At 43.2% G+C, this 14653-nt stretch overlaps 1 protein-coding gene across 1 annotated transcript in view; it reads left to right on the top strand.

The window, feature by feature from the left end:
- Positions 1 to 14653, top strand: part of DENND1B (DENN domain containing 1B) — a 300147-nt gene that overhangs the window by 141731 nt on the left and 143763 nt on the right. Inside the window, exon 5 of the mRNA XM_019530566.1 lies at positions 12016 to 12135. Within this exon, the coding sequence (XP_019386111.1) occupies positions 12016 to 12135 (120 nt within the window). The remainder of the gene's footprint in view (positions 1 to 12015; positions 12136 to 14653) is intronic.

Here is a 14653-nt window from a genome sequence, read left to right on the forward strand (position 1 = left end):
AGCACATTTCAGTTACTACTAAAATACATACTAAAAGGAAATACAGAGTTAAAAAGATTTCACTATATGTAGCATTCCACCTGTACTGGAACTCATTCCAGAAAAATTTACATCCTTGAGTCTGGCCTTAGTAACATGCTAGAGCATTTTTACATGTGCTGTGGGATTTGAAGCTGAGTGCTTTAATTAGTGAGCTATGCTAATTAAAAGTGCCTGCATGTCACATGCATCAGCGGTGCAGTGCATCCCCGCACTGAAAAAAATGGTTGTGGGGTGCCTGAACTAAAGGTCATCAAACATGTTTGAAATAAAACACATGTGATGAGTTTTAGTTCAGAGCGCCCCGCCGTCGTGTTTTCAGTGCAGGGGTGCACTGCACCACTGATACACGTGATGTGGAAGGCTACCAGAGCATGTCAGTTTCTGTGCTCAGCAGACTTGATTAGACTCAATGAGTTTCCAGCACATTGGAGCAGTCTCCATGCACGTGTATAGGAGCAAATAGTATGTACCTGCATGCCTTGTGAATGAAGGCCATGTGTTACTTATATAGAGAGGGTCTTTGTTAGGACAGAAGATCATATAAGTTTTTTGTACTGTGGAAATTGGAATGTTAAACCTCCAAACTAATTGGGACCAACACCTGTACAGTCGTGAAAATACATGGTTGATCCATAACTGCACGATGCAACTGTTATGTCAGCATGCTTCTTTAGTAGTATAAGTTTAGCAAAACCATTGCACCTCTAACACTGTTTCGCTGACAGAAAAGTTTCCAGTGATTTATCTCATGTATAATTGCTATGGGAGGATATGGAGGTAACAGTTATAGCATAACAACTGATGCCTGTTCCTGAGCTGCAACTTCCTCTTCTACCTCTGTCCATAGCCAGAGATTTTGTTATAATGTTCTTTGTTAACATACAGGGGACTTTAGAAAAGTATTTTGTCAAGGTCACGCAAATAGCAAGTGATTCCATAATTATAAAGGAGCAAGAGTTTTATTATTGAAGTTTAAAAGAAGGAAAGAAACTGCGTGGCAGAAGCAATGCGCAGTTGGTTGGACATAAGATTGGAGTGTGGTTGTTCAGTGTTCAAGGCTACAAAAAGATGTTACATTTGTCTTGGGATAAACCATTTTGTGGTTTGTCCCAAGACAAAACCTAAAAAAAGGTTCATGGGACATCGCAAAATGCACCTAAATCGACTCCATCATTAAATGAATGACAAAAAAGCAGCAGTGCCTTCAGCTGCTCACTGAACTCTGATTGGACCAGCAATATGTGTACATGCCAATCTTGGGACATTTCTGTTCGGGGGCAAACAGAGATGCACAGCTTGTCCAGGGATAAACACAACATTTATTCCTAACCGAAGTGTAATAGTTTGTTTCGAATATTTCAGTCATACCAAGTTATGTATTCTTTTACATGTACAGAAAATGTTAGTGTGAAATTTGAATGTTATATTTTGTGTAAGTTCCTTTGGTCAACAAATTTAAGAAAGATCAAAGTGAAACTTGTGATCCAAGTTAGTTATTTTATGTTACCTGATCATATATTGAGATGGATTAAGAAGCAAAAGGTCACAAAAAATGATAGAATTACCTTTCCTTATTCAAAGAGATCTACTTAAATTGTGTTTTTGGTTTTTTTGGGGGGAAAGCAGGAAATCCCCCACTTTCCCTGAAGAACATGAAAATGCCCTTCCCACCTGCAATTGGTACAAAATCACCTGGAGGAGGGTGGAAAAAGGGAAAAAAATATTTACGTGAGATGAGCAGTAGCAAGCAGTGAGCAAAGGGAAGTGTGGGAAACCTTCCTCCGCAGCCCCAGGGAAAATACAGGGTCTCCCAGCCAGGCTTAGTGATTGAGCCAATCAACATGCTGATGAGCCCAGTCACTGGGCAGCATGGAAAACCAGGAGGATTTAAAGAGACAGTGCATTAAGCACACGGAGGCTGGCTGCTGCTCCTAAGATCAGGATGAGTGGAAAGACAGTCCACAAAGCAAAGCACAGTTCTGCCATGGATTGTGTGAAGCATCACTTCAATGAAATGTGAATGTGCTTTTATATAGGCTAATGGGGAGGGGAAGGGAAATTGGCTGGTCAGGCAAGGCTACAGTGATAAGCCAGCCTGGGGCCCTGGGGAATGTGACTATGCTTGGTGGGAGGGGGGACATGGAAGCAGGTTGTACAGACTTGGGCGGGTTAAACTGAAGTGGTGGGAGCTGTGGGGGAAGGGAGTGGAAATCGGCAGCCCATTGGTTGTTCTATACTGCTTGCCTGTTCCATAGTCATCCCCGCTTCCATTCGCTATCCACCTCTTTCCCCGCTGGCTCCTGCTGCTTCAGATTAGCCCCTTGCCCCTAACAGTGGTGGGGGCCATTTTTTCAGTGGCTGTTTTTGAGCATTGAACATGCCAATGCCTGCCAGAAGAAAAAAAAAAAGCGGTGAGGGCTGGAGAGACCACTGGACTCTCGATGAGTGGCATGAAGGGGACCAAAATAAAAATGGCACCCACTGCAAGAACATCTGAGATCAGCAGCTGTGAGCGCAATGACCACCTGAAAATAATTGGCAGCCAGCATGATTTAAGTAGATGCCTACGTGGTTGCTTTCAGTATTTGTGTAATTGAAAACACTGTACTACCTCTGGGGGGAGTTTGCTCCATTTTCTGGACATGTGAACCATAAAGCAGTTTTTCCTTATGTCCAACCTGAAGCAATCTTCTAGCAGTTTCTGTTCATTATTCCTCGTCTTCCCCTGAGCTGCCTTGGTGAACAGATGCTCTCCTAACACCTGATGTTAGCCTCTTATATACTTATAGGCTGTCACTAAGTCCCCACTAAATCTTCTCTTCTCTAGGCTGAACCGTCGCATGCCCTTTAGCCTCTTCTCATGTGGCCTGTCCTCCAGACCTCTAATCATATGTGTGGCCTTTCTTTGGATTCTTTTATTGCTTTAGTCATTGACTTCTTTGGCATTAATAGACAGAGATAGAATAAAATGTGTTAATAACTTTCTTTTATATTCTCTTTAAAAAAAACTCCCAAATCCTAGCCCATTCATGGATGTTTAACTGTAATCTATCTGCTTAAAACACAAGCCAGTTGAGAAATTCAACAAGCTAAAAAAGTTGTTAACATTAATAACTTCCCTCCCTTAAACTGTTAAATGGATTGGCATGTAACTAGAGAATTAATTCTGATTATTATATAAAATGGTGCAAGTTTGGTGATGATACACACTAATTCTCATATGTGAAGAAGGGGTTTAATTTCCACCGTAACCACAGATCTCAAGGCAGCCTTAAAATTATGTCCCTATAATGACTATAGTATGAATAAAAATCTTTAAAAGTATAGTCCAAAGAGCCTTTTCAGTATTATGTAAATATGTATTTAGACATTTTTTAAAACTTGATTTATTCATGCGATAGACTGTAGTGACCCTGAAAGAGCCCTTTGTAGTCTGTACAGCTAATAGGTGTTTATACACATTCTCCACTATTTAATGATTTATTGCTGTTAAACTAAGATTAAATATAAGTATGCATTGCAGGAGTTGCATATGGAAAGGAAGGCAGAAGAGAGGAATGTGAGAGTGAATAAAAGGTCAATGACAGAATATGTAACAATTTGCATCTGTTCTTTTAGGTCAAGAATTGTGAACCTCATTCAGCTGGAATTAGCTACTTTCAGCCAACACTGCACAATTTTTTTTTTTCAAACACAAGTATACTAGTTAACTCTGTTCTCCAATATGAAGTGTAGAACTATAGGTAGGGCCTACTTTAAATCACGAGCTTAGCTTGCTAAAATCATGGCACAATTGTGGCAGGGGCTGCCATTTTCATGCTCAGATTGTGATGCCCCCTGATTGCTCCTGTTTGCTGATGGCTGGTGCATCAGAAAGCATCCCGAGCTTTGGGATGGATGTGGGGAAGATGGATGGATGTTTGCTCTTTCAGGCAGGAAAACTTGGGGCATAGGATGTTGGTGGCACCTGGGGGCTACCTTGGCAGATGACCCTGGCACCTGGTAGGGGAGGGACTGTTTGCTTCTCTTCACGTATGTTCTCTCCCTCTGCCTCCAATCCCTGGTATCCCAGTTTTTCTGCCCAGAGAAGCAAACAGCTCTTCCCCTACCCGGTGCCAGGGCAGCCCCCAGGTGCCTCCAACCCCTGTGCCCCAGTTTTTCCACCTAGACAATGAAACAGGCCCTCCCCTACTCATTCCCATGTTCCCTCTTCCCACCATCCCTTTAGCGACCCCTTCTCTGAGCTGCTAGACTTTTGCTGCTGGCTGGGGAATACTTTACTTCTGTAGCAGCCATCTTGTTGCAGTGAAAAGCTATGATATGGCCACTTGCTGGGAACTCTTATATCATGGCATTTTGTTTTAAATCACATTTTTTTTGAAAATCACTTATTTTCATGATTTGTATGAAAAATGTGAAATTGCGATTTTAAACCAGACCCTAATGATAGGTAATAACTTATATTTTACATGAGGGGATTTATCATTTTAAAGAGCAGCCATCTTTTGTCAGGATCTGGTAGTAGCATAGAGAATGGATGAGAACTTCAAAAGTAGAGATCACGTTACCAAAGAAGCCAAACATATCAGATTAATTGGAGTCAGTTGACCTCATCCCGAAATCAGAACAGTTTGAGAATTTGTCATAGCATAAGTTATACAGTAGATAGACAAATTCAAGTTGAAATACCAATATTTTTTGTGTTAGTAATGTATGCTGACACTAAGTAATCTCAAAATATGTAGTTAGTTTGAATTATCATTGACATTTAGAAGGGCCAAAAAAACAGGGTTGCCAACCTAAGACAAGATTTTTATGGATAAGCTACAGATTTTTTACTGCAAACTAAACTTTTTTTTACTGATATATGTTTTACATAATGTAAATGTAATCTTTCTGCTAGGCTCTGGATGAAGATGGGTTCAACTTTAGGGTTTAACACAAATAATAGTAAAAAAGTTTGGTTGTCAATAAAAAAATTTGCAGATTATTAGTTAAAAAAAATCTTGGGTTTTGCAACCCTTCTTCACTGCAGCAATGATTTTGTACTATGTTGCTTCCACACCAGGGGCCCTCTATACACCCCCATTCCCTGATGCTCCCAATTGCACTCTGCTCTGCACTCCCTCCACCAGCCTCCCCCTCCTACCCTCGCCTTGTCCCCGCATGGACCCTTAGAGCAGGCTACTGTGTGCCTGCTTGCAGAAGTGTTGCAGGAAGGGACAGAGCAGCAGCACATTGCTGTCAGGGAGGGGCTACAGTCTACAGACCCCCGAGGAAATGCTTCCTGCAGGGTGCCACACTTCCACTCATTCACCAGGTATCACCGCTCGGATCTGTTTGTTTTTCAGCGCTTTCCTATGGTGAGGGATCTTCAGTCAAGCTCTGGTTACTTTGTGTTTTTATGGACAGCTCAGTCTTTTTTTTACAGATTTTATAGTTAGGTATATTTAGGCTTGTTTTTATGGTCTGTCTGTATATTTATAGACATTTAGCAACCTTTCCAGTTGCTGTATTATTGGACTATTTTCTATAAAACTGAAATGTGGTCCATTTTGGTTCTAAGAAAAGGAAAACCTCCTATGGATTTTCCTCTAAGTAGTTGGTTAAGATCCCACAATTAATGCAAAAATTTAAACTCTGATCCTGCAGTCTGGTCCAGGAAGGTGGATCCTTTTGCTTGTTTGCAATCTGATGGAAACAAGTGATTCACAGGAAAGGCAAACGGGCCTTGAAGTCTTCATTATTTGGGAAAGCGTGGATGAAAAGGTGCTTTTTTTTTTTTTGCACAGCTCCTTTTGAAGACTGCTGGATTTCAGATAAAGCATTTTTCTTTAGGAAGCATTTTTGAAAGGTATTGTTTCACTATTATCTTCAGCTTTGTTAATGGGCAATAGAGTTTTAGTGATTCAGGCAATCATGGATTATATGATGGTTGCAGATAGTGAGAATGCTCTGTAAGGTAATCTCTCACAAGCTATCAAGGGCTTTGGGTATACACAGGTTAGATACACTAATTATGCTTAAAATAACATTTTAAAATAAGTTTTCTATTTGCTTTTGTGAGTTGTGATACATTATATATGTTTAAAAATTGTACTGCATATTCTCCAGCATCCTTTGGGAAACGAATGGCAAATGTTTGTGAAAATGAAGTTGTACTAGTTGATTTTTGTGATTTTCCATTTGTGCACAGTGAAGAAGACAGCCCCTCCTTTCCCTGTGCACAGCTCCAGACCACCCAGAGGTGTGCATGGGATGGAAGGCAGGGGCAGCTTGGGGCAGGTTCAGCTGGGAGGAAATGTCCCATTATACCCCATGCACAGACTAGAGTCCTGGTCTGTTCAAGAAAAGGGAAACAGGCAGCACAGCTGGACCTGAGTTAGCACTGGGATGGATGCAGCTGTGAGAAAATGCTCCTTCACTCTGCTTAGAGACCAAGTTGACCCTGGACCTGTGTGTTGGCCAGGAGGCAGATGTGCCTCAGCTCGAACCTTCCTAGAGCCTGGGGAGGTTTCCAGCCATGGAGGAATGTCCCTACTTCCCATCCTGCCAGATAGCTAATCTGTAGGATTCAGGGGTAAGGGGCATTTCCCCATGTCTTGACCCCTGCAGGGATACCTAGAATGTATCCAGCCATGGGAGAATGACCTCCCTACCCTTCACCTGCACAGACTGGGGTGGGATCTGGGTCTGGTTAGCAATGGAGGCATTGACACTGGCAGCAGGGGCATCACAGGGCTCGCTGACAGCTTGCCCCTAGGTAGGCTGTCAGGGAGCCAGTACTTTCCCTCCGTCCTCAGAGAGGAAGAGAAGGAGCCAGAACACTGTGGGATACTGGAGACCCTCATCATGTGAAAGAAGTATACAGCTATTCAATTTGGCTCAGGAGGAGAGAGAGCTTCCTGGTTAGTAGTGCTCTCTCTTTCTTTTTTTTTGCATAAGAGCCAGTTTGCTTCTCTGAAAAACCCTTTGAACTGATATATGCTCTCTGTTTGTGCTGGAAGAAAGGCTTGTCCATAACTTAACTGCTACAGAGGCATGAGCTTTCATAGGCAAAAACCTGCTGTGTCAGATGTTACGAATACTTCAGTTGGTCAGTTAACAGTATAGCAAAGGTAAAAGAATGAAAATGAGGTCTTGTAATAGGAAGAAAATACACCTTTAAGTATAGGCAGTCTTACCAGCTCAGCATACAGTTCTCTTCTACACATTCTTGTACCATGTTCTATCTAAGCATCTGCCAGTGTTACATTAAATGCCGTGATAAACATTCTTTGTGTGTGGGTTGTTCAGAGAAGTCCATCTGAAAACGAACTTCAACAGAACATAAGCATCATTGTGTATCTCTCATTTTCTGTTGAAACTGGTTTTGTGTTGAACTTTTTCAAGCTGATTGCTTACCTAAGACTTTTTAAAAAATGATAGAAACATTGTCCTTCCATATTAATGGAATTGAGACGTTAATTATAACAGCTCCAAGCTGTGGAGTAGGAAATACAGATTTTGCAAGGGGACACTAGGTGTATCTGTACTTGGAGTATCTTTACAATATCTTTTACCATTTGTTTAAAAGAACAGCAGAGTTAAAATCTTGGTTCACACCTACTTGCACCTTACTAGAATTTCAGCTAAATTTACTAAAGAGTCCATTTGCACTTGGTTCACTCCAGCCTGGGACTGGAGGCCTGAACGAGACAGTCTGGTTGTTCTTACTTCTGGTACCTAGACCCTGACCAGCTAAGAGCATGCTGTCCTGGGAATTGCTTTCTCATGCACTCATTAGTCCCTGTGCTAAAGTCCAGAAAATGCACAGGAGAAAGGAGTTTGATTTAAATGAAGAGGAGGCAAGAGTCAGATCTTGGGAGATGGGGCATTCAAAAAAAAAAACCTTTCAAACCTTGGGAGGCAGAGAGAGAGAGCAGATTGGATATGGCAGCCTGGGTGAAGACTGGGATGGAAAGTAGGGGGAGGGTAAGAAGTTCTACAGCTTTTGGAGGGAGCAGAGTTTCTATAGGAATCAGGAGGGGAAAACTGAGATAAAGTCAGCAGGAAGCTAGGGGGATGAAGAGCTTGAGGGTGAGAGCGGTGAAAAGCCCCCCAGTGAAACTGCAATGCAGCCTTAATTTAGCACTCTCGTGTGTGTATCATTCTACAATCTGTTATCACGTGTGTCTCCACATGCCATTAATGCATAGCAATAAACTCCAGAGTGTATTGCTCCTGAGCATGCCATTTACATGTGTGCCTAGACTGTGGCACATTTAGCCAGGTTAGAGCAGGTTTGGCTGACAGGAGCATGGGGGGCCAGCCTGCCAGCCCCAGGCTGCTCCAACAAGTCTTAATGAGCTGCAGAGGAGCTGGTTGGGACATGAGGGTGCTTCATCATGGAGTTAGCCAGCAGGCACCCCCTGCACTGAAGCATCATTGTGCCCCAGCCAGGCAGGTCAGCATTTGCACATGCACTCCTGTGCATGAAAAACCTCTGAAGCAGGTATTTACAAGTATTACCCTGTTGTGGAGTTTATTAGTTTCCTGAACCTTAATAGTAGGGTTACCATGTGTCCAGGTTTTCTAGGACATGTCTTCTTTTTTGGATCCTCCTATCTCCGTCTGGGCAGTTTTTTAAAATATGATCAAATGTCTGAGATTTTCCTCTGTTCAGTATCAATGTTTTTACTGGCACTTCCTGGCTTGCCCCAGCAAGGAGATGCTTGGGGCTGGGGGGAGTTGGGGGAATGGTGATTGGAGGCAAGGAGTGCCACATGCATGTGCACACTCATGCATGTGCACACTCACATGGCTGGCATGCAGGTAAGTCTGTGGGGCATGGGGGTTGGAGGGCCAGGGTTTGGGGGCTGGGGGCATCTGAGTTTGTGTTTGTGTGTGTATGGCAGGGTATGTGCGTGGGGGGGTGCCTGGTGGTGCCGGGGGACACTGTTCAGGCACCTGGCTGGCCTGTTGGGGGGGTGGGGGAGCTGTCCAGCTACCCAGCAGGGCTGCTGGGAGGGAAAGGTGCCTGCCTCTGTAGCGGTGGAGGGCGTGGGGGAGCCCTTTGATTGCAGTGGGCAGTGAACTGGTGCTGTTGCTTGCAGGGGTGAGGTGGTTGGGGGCGCTGGAGGGTTTGGGGAAGCCAAGGGACTGTGGGTCAGGAGTGAGGGCATCAACAGGTTGGGGCAGGGGCAGGGATGCTGTTGCTTGGGAGTGAGGGGCAATGGTAGCGGGGAAGACTGTGGGTTGGGAGTGCAGGGCACTGGCAGTGCCAGGGGGCTGCAGGTTGGGAATCAGGGCTACCAGCATGGATGGGGGAGCAGGTCAGGAGTGAGTGGCACTAGCAGGGATGGGAGGGCTGCAGGTGGGGAGTGAGGCGCACCAGCATGGCCCAGGGGGGTGGGGTACTATGGGTTGGGAGTGAGGGGTCACTGGCAGAGCCAGGGGTCAGCAGCAAGGCTGTGGGGGGCTGTGGCTTGGAAGTGAGGGTCAACAGAATGGGCAGGGCATCCTCATATCATTGTCCCCACCACAATCATATAACCTCTTCCCTGCCTCCCTGACAGGTGTCCTCATTTTTGGAACTGGAAATATGGTAATCCTACCTAGGGGCACATGTGTAGACACTGAAATGTTTAATGCAGAGCTAAGTAGCCATCTCCACAGTAAATAACTTGTGTAGATGCACCCATTGTAAGTATTGTTAGACATTACAGTTTGAATATGCTAACTCTGCGGTATTTAGTTAGCAGGTGCTGTGAGCAGTTGCATAATACCCACTCTGACATGCACTACTTTGAGTTGCTGCTAGAGGGCTGGGGAGAAGGGGTGTGGCTAGGAGCTGCCAGGCTCCCCCACTTTCCAGCCTTTTCCCCTTATCTTCCCCCCAGTCTCTAGGGTACAGCCTCTGGCCCCTACGGCTCACCTGTCCTCCTCCCCCATCCCCGTGGATCACCAGCTCACTACAAGCTCTCCCTAGTTATCTACCAGTCAGGAGCATTAGTCATAGAATCATAGAAGTTAGGGTTGGAAGAGACCTGGGGTAATCATCTAGTTGGGGAGTTTTCAGTCTTTTTTTAACAAGTGTACCCCTTCTGTCTCAAAGTGTCAGCTCATGTACTCCTTTATAGTTTTTTCTTGTTTTTAAGGAGTGGGGAGGAGAAGCAAATTGAGGCCTCCACAGTGAGGATAGTAGTGGGGCTGGGGTTTGGGCAGGGGCAGGCACTGCACAGCTGGGGTGGAGCTTGGGACGGAGCCATGAGCAGCTCATTGGGGGGAATGAGGGGAGCAGCTCCTGCTACTGCATGCACTCTGAGAGGGCATGGGGAGGGCAGCGCGTGTGCCCCCAGTTCTGCCTGCTGGGTGGGGCGGGCCAAGCTGTAGCTGCAGACTGTGGCCAGGGCTGCACTGAACTCGTCTTGACCTGGGCTGCACTCTGGGTGGGCGGTGGTGGCACTGGGCGTGGGGCTACAGGAGGGGCTGCAGCCACTTCAGAATTTGCTGCAGTCCCACTCCTGGCTGCCTGCATGCATGTAACATTTAGCCACATTATCGGCTGCATCAGTTCTGCATACCCCCTATGACCTTTTTAAGTACCCCTCGGGGTACAGATACCCCTGGTTGATGACTACTCATCTAGTCCAACCCCCTGCTCAAAGCAGGACCATTCTCAACTAGATCATTCCAGCCAAAGCTTTGTCTAGCCAGGTTCTGAAAACCTCCAAGGATGGAGCTTCCACCACCTCTCTGTGTAACCTGTTCTAGTATTTTACTACCCTCTTTGTGAGAAAATTCCTCCTAATATGTAACCTAAACTAACTTTGCTGCAACTTGAGACCATTGCTCCTTGTTCTGCCTCCATTGAAAACAGTCTAGCTTAACCCTCTTTCGAACCCAACTTCAGGTAGTTGAAGGCTGATATTAAGTCTCCTCTCAGTCTCCTCTTCTCTGGACTAAATAAGCCCAGTTCCCTTGGTCTTTCTTCATGAGTAATGTCCCCTGGTCCCCTCACCATTGTCCATGTAGGGGTGCCAGAAATGCTATATCCTGGGATGCTGGAGGACTGCTTCCAGTTTGTTTTTTCCCCACCAAATAGGCTAATGCTACTGCAATATGAGCTGCCTAACATGAGCTGGAGATCATCCTTGGCCAGAAAGGTATAACTCTGAGATGCTCCGAGCCCACTTAACTTGTCTTTTCCTGTCTTAAAACACAAACACTTCTGTCTTAGAAGCCTTTAACATGTTGGAAAGGTAACAGGTAACAGCAGCCTATGTTTCATAGCATTTCCTGACTTTCGAATGCTTGATTTTGTAACTTCAGTGGTATTCTAACTAACATGTATTTGTGTGTGTGTGTGTGTGTGTGTGTGTGTGTGTGCGCGTGTGTACATGCCTCTTACGCAGGTGAACACTACCCTTGTAGTAAAAAGTTCCATTAAGCCTTAGGAACAGTGTCTTTTTTATTCTTCTGTAAACTTATAGGTATTAAATTAGTTATCCATTAAAGTGGAGATGAAGCTCTTACCATCAAAAGAGTTTTTTTATGAGTGCAATTTAAAACAATTTCCCAAATGAAAATAGCCCTCTTGATCAAAGGTCATTTTTGCAGGTGAACACCATCTGTACTAGGGCTTTTTTGGGGACCAAAAGTGGAAAAAAAAAAATTGCACCCCAACACACAGCAGAACCTTTAAACATACTCCAGGCCTTTGTCTTGGAGCTTTAGACAGATTTCTAGATAACCTGGGCCAGGTCACTGAGTACCTTGAAGATAAGGACCAACAGCGAACGTCTTTCCAGGATGTATGAAAATATGTCACTATATTACCATTTTTCAAAGTTGATGCCGCTGTTCTGTTCTTTCCCAAGAAAAGTATAGTTATCACTGCTACAGGTTAAAGTATTTGTATCATTGAGACTTTTGCATCTCACTTCAGAATATTTAATTTTGCCTTTTTCATTTTTTGTCTAATTTCTTTAGGGTGTCCCAAAACCAAGTAGGACAGCACTTTACCTTTGTGCTTACAGACATTGAAAGTAAACAAAGGTTTGGATTTTGCCGGTTGACATCAGGAGGGAAGGCCTGCCTCTGTATTTTGAGGTGAGTGAGTATAAGAAAAAACTGGGATTTCTTACTCCGTGCAATTGTATGCTTTAGATCTATATTTCTTGTGATTTAAAATGATTTGGGGCTTTTAAATGGCTTGAAATTCTAATACTTAATTATACATGTCTACAGTTTTGTTTCCCTTTTCAGTAATAGAATTAACTATTAAGTTTTGGCAAAATAAGAAACTACTTTTATGAAATTTATTTTAGCACTAAATAAATATTTCTGCTTAAATAACAAGAAATTTAAGAAATACAGTAATATCATGTACCTTTTCTGGGTTGATGTGTGATGTGGGTTCTTATAACAGCAGATGAGAAGTTGCAAAAGAAGTAGTAATACTGATTAGATACTGCTTACTGAGTGGGTTTAAGACTCCTAAGGCAGTTCTAAGAATCCTAATTGCATCCTGAGACGGTTGCACACCCATATATATGCATATGCGGGTTACTACCAGTGGCTACGGCCATTACCGGGGGTTGGGTATCCTGAAGAATAAGGAGGGAACCAGGCAACCTGCAAAGAGGAACTGAGAAACAGGGTATCTGGAAGTTGGGCATCGTATCTAGAAAACCATTTGACCTACCAACATGTATAGGGGAGAAAGTGCAGCAGGCAGTAGAGAAGTTTACATAGAGAACATGTTTTAACTGAAAATATTTCACCCGGTCTTTACTGGGGTGTTCAGAAGACTGTAATGTATTGTAATGATGTTGCTTTTTTGGAGGCTTCAAAATAATAAGCAAAAAGGTGTGTGTGTCTGTGTGTGCATGCATGCACGTGTGTGGGGAAGCATGAGATGATTGCTGCCTGTTTACTTTCTGCTTTGTCCAAACAAGTAATGTGAACAAGTCCACATTTATCATAGAAATTAACTGAGTTTCCCATGGAAATAATAATAATTCTTTAGTAAAATCACTTAAAAACTACACCTCTTTGGCTTTTGGGAGCATGAGGTTGGAATATACTGAGTGGTTTTCTTTCCTATACTTTTCTGTTACGTTTTGCTGAGGCTCAGTGAAAACATATGCACATGTTCCTGTTCTGTCCTTTTAAAAAAAAACCATTTTCCGTATGTGCTCCTCCCTTTGTCTGAGTTCTCTCTAATCTTTCATCAGCTATTGACACCTAAATGTTCATGCGGAAATACATAAGTGGCATTATTTTTATCTCCTTTTCAAAAAAAGAGATTGATCCAGATCCTCAGCTTGCATAAATTGAGTACCTCCACTGAGTTCAGTGGAAGTACACTGATATACATCAGTTGAGGATCTGGCCAATGGTCTGCTATTTTGCAGAAATAACTAAGAAAATGAAAAGTGGCAAGCTATAATTTTTAACTAAGCCATAAAAAAAACATTGCCTTTCTTACTTCTATTGTGACAATCTCAAATTTACAATGTAGTGTTAAAGATATAGCAGTACCCGTTTTTATAGAACTGTACTTCTGGACTGGTAACTCATTCATTTAAAGCTCTTGGGGGTAGGGGAAAAATACTAGAGTGCAAGGAAAACTTTTCCTGCTGTTTCCTGGTTTCTAGAAGATAGTGCTGTGAAAGATTTGGTATGGTATGAAATGGCTTCATCAGAATGAGTATTGCTTTTCTGTTGTTTCCTTTATACAAATGAAATGTGATGTGAAAGCAGCAGGCTGTGTAAGACAGTTGTATTAAGAATTCCTTAATACTTAAAATGTATGCTTCATAAATTTGAGATTTCATTTACATTAATAGTAGGCTGAGATTGTGCTGAAACTCTAAGAGACCAGCTTGCATCCACGATTTATTAGCAGTGACCAAATACATTAGGATTCACAAGCAGATTTCTATTGGGATTGCATCTGGCTGTCCCTAATACATGCTTGTTTAACTCAAAAAAATATATTAATGCAGTTCTTCTAAAAGGTAATAATTTTGTTTGTAAAAGTATTAAATGTTCTATTAAAGATTTCTGCCAGCGGCTTTAATAAGGATAACTTTGAGAAGGTCATGGGCAGAAGGAGCTGGGGACTACTGACTGAACTGAAAGGGTAATATCTGACTAAACACAGGAGAGCCCATGAGGGCTCAGGCCAGAAAAAAAGAAAAGAAACTTTAGATACTGGGCAGATCAGTGAATGGAAGATAGAAGAAAGAATATGCAACAGCCTTGTATAAATGGCATCATGTCATAGTCTAGCCAGTCTTAATCTGCTAAAGTAACCAGATTTAATCTGGTTGGTAAAGAAGTGTTATTGGGGTGCAGTTGCTGGCTGCCTGGATGAGGGTGCTTGTTCTGAGGCCCTGTTTTAGCAGGGATTGAAGTTCTCTGTGGGTGACTGTCTCTTCTGGTTCATGGGTCCCTCCTTCCCATAATTCATTTTTTTCTCTGAAATTTCAATCAGGGTTGTCCTGCATTTCAGCCACAAGATCATGATGTAAATTGCAGAATAAATAGTAGAAGAGGTACTCTCCTTGCACATATGAATGCTCATTATATAAGTGGGGGGGAATCTTTCTTGGTGTATGCA

Source organism: Crocodylus porosus, unplaced genomic scaffold (genome assembly GCF_001723895.1).
Source record: "Crocodylus porosus isolate Cpor-Errol unplaced genomic scaffold, CroPor_comp1, whole genome shotgun sequence".
Classification (NCBI taxonomy): Eukaryota; Metazoa; Chordata; order Crocodylia; family Crocodylidae; genus Crocodylus; species Crocodylus porosus.